This window comes from Echinops telfairi, unplaced genomic scaffold (genome assembly GCF_000313985.2).
Source record: "Echinops telfairi isolate 266 unplaced genomic scaffold, ASM31398v2 ScPeMD7_25;HRSCAF=90, whole genome shotgun sequence".
NCBI lineage: Eukaryota > Metazoa > Chordata > Mammalia > Afrosoricida > Tenrecidae > Echinops > Echinops telfairi.
In genome coordinates this window covers 32,932,462-32,938,798 of record NW_022103922.1, presented here as the reverse complement: position 1 = coordinate 32,938,798, position 6,337 = coordinate 32,932,462, and the positions used below count along the sequence as shown (strand labels likewise).

The following is a 6,337-nucleotide window of genomic DNA, read 5'->3' as shown; positions in this document are numbered from 1 at the left end:
GGGAGGGATGTACAGAGGAAAGTACAGAATACCACATACACACACAGAGAAACACACATGGGGTGTCTCTCTCTCTAACACACACACACACACACACACACACACACACACACACACACAGAAGGGGCAATCTACTTGATTTGACTGAAGATGTTCTCTGATTCCTCTGTACCTCAGTCACAGTGTTAAGAGTGACCTGACTTAAACAGAATCCCTGAGCCTTTGAGCTGGCTGCACACCCTTCTAATTAGAAAGGACACCGGACATCTGAGACATGTGGAAGAATACTAGCTGTAGTAGAACTCAGATGGACTAGCCAGGGCTAGAACCATACCTCCAAACAGGAAAAGCACTGACTGACCTCATCTGACTGACGAATAGTCTTCAGCGCAATCCACACAGTCCCCACCATGGTGTCCCAGATCAGTCCTTTGTTCCACACCTCCACACTTAGACCCAGGTCCAGGCGACTAATCTCACTAAGGGAAGAAGAAAATCGTTTGAGGAAAACCACATAATATGAAAGAAGCAGTTATATTTCCTCTTTTGCTAAACCTTGAAAATTCCTCACCGGGATCTTATCATCAAGGAAAATCAAAACATCCCAGAAGGCTGCAACTTTGAGGTTACTAGAAACCTGTATAAAGCATCCATTAAAAATTGCCTTTGTCCAACAAAGGTACAAATGTGCTTGACACAATAGATGGATGGATGGATTATGATAAGAGTTGCACAACCTCCCGATAAAATAATTTTTTAATTGCTTTTGTCAGTTGGTCCTTCCTTCCTTTCAGAGATACAAGCATGGTTATACTAATGCAGTATCACAAGGAATGAAGTCAAGCAAATCAACCCTGGCAGTAATGAGCATTTCTGCCAGGCTTGCCTGTCTAAAATCTGAACCTTTCAAGAACAGTTTTCTATGCTTTATTGCTAACGCTGATAAGGCCCCAACCTTCATCTATTGATTGTATGCAAGAAACATTTGGGAAATGATTAATTCTAGTCATAAGATTTATGAAAGGGAATTCAAGCAAAATGCAATGGGTCTTGGAGAACCTATCAGTTTGAGGGTACATGCAGTGAGAGCTGGGTGAGGGTTGACAGCACACGGCCCCTGGAAGACTCATTAGTCATTATCAGTTGATAGGCACTATCACCCAGGAACAAAATAAGTATCACAAATTAGTGATAAGCACAAGGGTTATTTATCGCAATCATAAACAAATGATTATCTTAATGATGTAATCATAACTGAAACAAATTGTTTGATGTCATTCCATAAAGAGCCAGATAACCACTTAGCAAAACCAGTACCACATAAGGCACGATACCTGCTTGGTAGTGTTAAAGCAGATATTATATCTTTTTTATTTTATTTTAATAAATCATTTTGTTGGGGGCTCCTCTTACAGCTCTTATAACAATCCATATATCACTTGTATCAAGCACATTTGTAAATATGTTGCCATCATTTCCAAAACATTTTCTCTCTACTTGAGCCCTTGGTATCAGCTCCTCTTTTTTCCCTCCCTCTCCCACTTTCATGAACCCTTGATAATTTGTAAGTTATTTTAATTCCCATATTTTACACCATCCACTGTCTCCTTTCACTCATGTTTCTGTTATTCATACCCCCCTGGGGGGGGTGTATGTACATCAATCAATGCAATCAGTTCCCTCTTTCTCTCCCTTCTTCCCCCACCTTCCCCCTACCCTCATGGTATTACTGTTCTCATTACTGATCCTGACGGGTTTATCTGTCCTGGATTCTATGTGTCGAGAGCTCTTATCTGTACCAGTGCACATGCTCTGGTCTAGCCAGATTTGTAAGGTAGAACTGGGGTCATGATAGTGCTGGGGAGGAAGCACTAAAGAACTAGAGGAATGTTACGTGTTTTGTTGTGCTTACTGCACCCTGGCTGGCTCATGATCCTTCTATATGAGGAGATGGCCAACTGTCTTCAGATGGGCTTTGGGTCTCCATTCCGACCCCCCTCGTTTGCATTGAAATAATTTCTTTTGGGTCTTCTGATGTCCAATACCTGATCCCATAGACACCTCGTAATAACAAGAGTTGGTGTTCTTCTTCCATATGGGTTTTGTTACTTCCCTGCTAGATGGCCGCTGGGTGTAACTTCAAGCCTTTAAAACCCCAGACACTATATCTTTTAATAGTCTGGCACCATCAGCTTTGTTTACCACATTTGCTTATGCACTCATTTTGTCTTCAACGATCATGTCGGGAAGGTGAGCATCACAGAATGCCAGGCTATTAGAACAAAGTATTCTTGCATTGAGGGAAGACTTGAGTAGGGGTCCAATGTCCATCTGATACCTTGATACTTAACAAATAAATATGTAACAAATAAAAATGTACACAGACCTATATCCCTATCATTATATATTAATATATTTACTTAAGTACATGCCTATGTTTATACCTCTATAAATGTCTTTTGCCTCCTAGTTCTTTCCTCTATTTCCTTTTACTTTCCTCCTGTCCCACTATCATGTTCAACCTTCATTCAGCTCTTTGTACTTCCTCTCAGCTACACTGCACTTGATCAAACTCCAACAGGCATTCTATGCCCAACTCACCATCGAGTTTCAATCTCTGTTGTTCACATTGTTGTATCTTAAGATGAAACATGCAAATGCTTATTATTAATGCTAAATGCTTCCTCCTGACGTTCTAATTGAAATACAAGGTTACTTAAGCAGATGTGTAAGAAAAGCAAGGGAAATGTAAAAGGCCAATTTCTGCAGCAACAGAAAAAGGAGAAAGGCCTTTTCAGGAAAAGTGAGAACTTCTCATCACATGTAGAAAATTAAACTTCATGCTTTAGAAAAAGTTGGCTTTTACTGTATTATTAAATGTTCTACTGTATTATTAAATGTTCTCAGATTCACAAATTTTGGGTGTAAGAGTATAACCATTTATGTCCAATATATTAAAAAAATGAAGGAAAGAAAAATTTCCCATTTATATCAATAAAATAGACCACAGAATACACTAATGGGGTCATCCATTTAATTGATACATATGGCTAATATATATGACTGTACTTGGGGGGAGTCACATCAATTAAGAGTTAGTTCTAGTCGGACAGGGCAAGATATGACAAAATACCCATTTATAAACTATCAAGGGCTCATGTGGGAGGGGGGAGCGGGGAGGGAGGGGAAAAATGAGGACCTAATGTCGGGGGTTTAAATGGAGTGAAAATGTTTTGAGAAATGATGTACAAATACGCTTTACACAATTGATGTGTGTATGGATTGGGATAACAGTTGTATGAGCCCCTAATAAAATGTTTTAAAAAAAAAGAAAAGAAAATTAAAATACAGTTGCCCATTAAAAAAAAAAAAAAGAAAATACCAGTTGAGAAATCAGCGAAAAAAAAAAAAAAAAGAGTTAGTTCTTGTCTCTAAAATCTTCCAAACTACATGAGGAGTTGTTCAAAGCCACAAAGAAGGCAACCCAGCCAGTCAATAAGTCACTGTGATCATAGTAGGGAAACTAATCTTTCTGTCACAATGTTTCAGTCTAATTAATCAATGTGCCATGGGAAATGTACAAAACAATACCCACAAATCTTTCTGAAGTGTCATTCCTTTGAATCTGAGAAAGAAATATTCCCAAAGCAACTCCTAAATAGCATTTTAAGATAATACGTAAAGTAGCTAGTGGCCTTTGACAGCTTGACCTAGACTGCTAAGTATGGTACAGGAAGAGACTGTAATTCGTTCACAGCTGGGTTTTGTGTAAAAAGAGGCATGAGTGGGCACACTCTCCTGTCACCCTAACAGAGAATGGAGGTTAGCATGGTGGGAGGGAGGCAAACAGAGAAGCACATGACACCTTTGGGTTCTTGCTTCAAGAACGCCAGTTCTCTCTTGGCTTCTACCTCAGCTCATTCCTTCTTGCCCCTTGGTCCTTAAACACTGGTGCTCTGAGGGTATAACCCGGGTCCCTTTCTTACCCCACAAATTCTTCCCTACACTTGCTCATTGACACCTTTAGTTTCAACTGACCGAAATATTTCTCCAACCCAGACTTCATCTTGCAGTGCCTAACTTAATGGTCCTATATTCTGTACCTCTCTTCCAATCTTTCTTGTATATGATCTTACCCATAACTGAACTTACTAACCTCTATCCCTAGGAGTATCACACTATATCCACTCAATCACCTAAGACAAAAATTTTATTCTTAATTTCTTCTATTCATATGTTCTCTCTATCCCCTCTGCTATTATCTTATCCCAAGCTTTCATATGCTTACCCTTAACTACTACAATAGTGTCCTAAATAATATCTAATATAATAAAAACTAAGAAAGTTAAAATGCTTTCCCACAAAAATGACAATCATTCCCACCTCTCTCTAAGCTGCACTATAAAACTTGAAGAGTAATTGTACATACATTTTCTCACTCGACCCTTTCCTTAAGTGTAACCTTATAAGCAGTGTAACCTTGTAAGTACCGTAAGTATCTGTACAGTAAATCTTTACAGATAAAGAAACTGGCACTCCGAGAAATGAAGTGATTTGTCTAGCATGTCAAAATGAGCTTCTGTGCCTGTTGCCTTTTTTCTTTTTTTCTGAATAGCCCCCCCCCCCACCGCCTGTTTCCTTTTTTCAAAAGCAGGAAAATACCTAAAAATAAAAACATTCTAAAGAAAATAAAAGCTTTCAAGATAGCCCCTACAGTCACAGTAGACTAATTTTGTATCTAAAAAACGAATCTTGTTTTCTCATTTTTATTAATTAGGTGTACAACATTTTCCTTTCTAAGACAAAAACATTGTAAGCACAGCCTTATTTTCTAAAGCAGATGACTGAGGTACATAACACATACTCTCAGTCTCACACACACAAACACTCTCCTTCAAGGCATCTGCTAAGAATTGAAGAAAATGAAGTTATATTTAATATCAGGCTAAATATGTTATACTATATCCTGATTCTGACCACTGGAAAATATTACTGCAGAGTACTTTTCAACTACATAACTTGAGAGTGTACTTGCATTCATGATTCATTTCTAAGACTAGATTGGAAAGCCATAAGAAAACAAAATTGCGACCGTATTTCACCTACCACACCCTTTGTTTGTTCATGTAACCCTGTGGTTTTCAAAACAGAGAGTTAACAATGTTGACATAACCAAGAAATCTTACACATACATAAAATCAGGAGTTTCTAATGGTTGGGTCCACCCTGATCCCCTTGGAAAGATGATGGAATGTGTTGGCATGCTGCTGCTGCTGCTGCTGCTGCTGCACAGTACTTACAACATGAAATCTTGTTCCCAGCTTGGCTGATCCCCTCGAACGGCTATAGTGGTGCTCTTCACATTCTGCACTTTCAGGGTCACATATGTATTAAATTTATCTTTTGAAAAATTCAAAACAAAGATATAATATTAGTGCTTAGGTTGTTACCCAAATCTCACAGTCCTCAGAATGAAGTGATATCTAAAAGAAAGTTACACAGGTAGAAGGTGGAAAAAGAAATTATATGCTGTACAGTACAGTACCATTCAAGACATAGTAGTTGTAAAAATATACAAAAACATGGACTATCCTCTAAGGCATCTAAAAAAATATTTTTCAAATTACTTTAAGAACTATATATTCTATTTGACCTAGTAGATACACATACCCCCTTACAAACATGAGTATAAGCTAAAGCAAAAATTCCATGATACAACACAGGTAATACATTAATATTTCTTATTCTAACATATATAACTGAGCCCTCCTAAAAGTGAAATATTTATGTTCATCAAAAGATTTTATTAAACAGTAAAAAGAGAACCTACAGACTGGCAAAAAAAATGTGGCAATGACATACCAAATGAGGACCTCAATTCTAAATTGTATAGAAAACTCCAATACTGCAACAACAAAAGGACAAACTCTCTAATTTTAAAGTAAGTAAAAGGCATTAACACACACTTCACCAAAAAAGACATTCACATTCACTAACAAGCACATTAAAAGATGCTTATGATAACTAGCCATTACAAAAATGTAAGTCAAAACTACCATCTCACCCTGGTAATAATGACCCTGATCAAAAAAAATGAACTGATGAGGTAGTGGGGAGATTGGTGCTGATGGGACCATAAAATGGTACATCACTATGGGAAGCGGCATGGAACTTTCTTAAAAACTAGAAACAGAAATATCATACAATCCAGCAATTCCATTCCTAGGTATATAGCCCAAGATAAGACAAAATAAAAATTTATAAATTATCAAGGGCTCATGAGGGAAGAAGGCAGCGGGGAGAGAGGGGAAAAATGAGGACCTGATGTCTGGGGCTT

At 37.9% G+C, this 6,337-nt stretch overlaps 1 protein-coding gene across 4 annotated transcripts in view; it reads right to left on the bottom strand.

The window, feature by feature from the left end:
- The window catches only part of UNC13B (unc-13 homolog B), a 217,106-nt gene that overhangs the window by 150,981 nt on the left and 59,788 nt on the right, over window positions 1-6,337 (bottom strand). For all 4 annotated transcript variants that reach the window (XM_045289169.1, XM_004712397.3, XM_045289170.1 and 1 more), the window contains exons 3-4: window positions 5,301-5,400; window positions 362-479 (exon numbers count right to left, since the gene is read on the bottom strand). In XM_045289169.1, coding sequence (XP_045145104.1) covers window positions 362-479; window positions 5,301-5,400 — 218 coding nt within the window. The remainder of the gene's footprint in view (window positions 1-361; window positions 480-5,300; window positions 5,401-6,337) is intronic.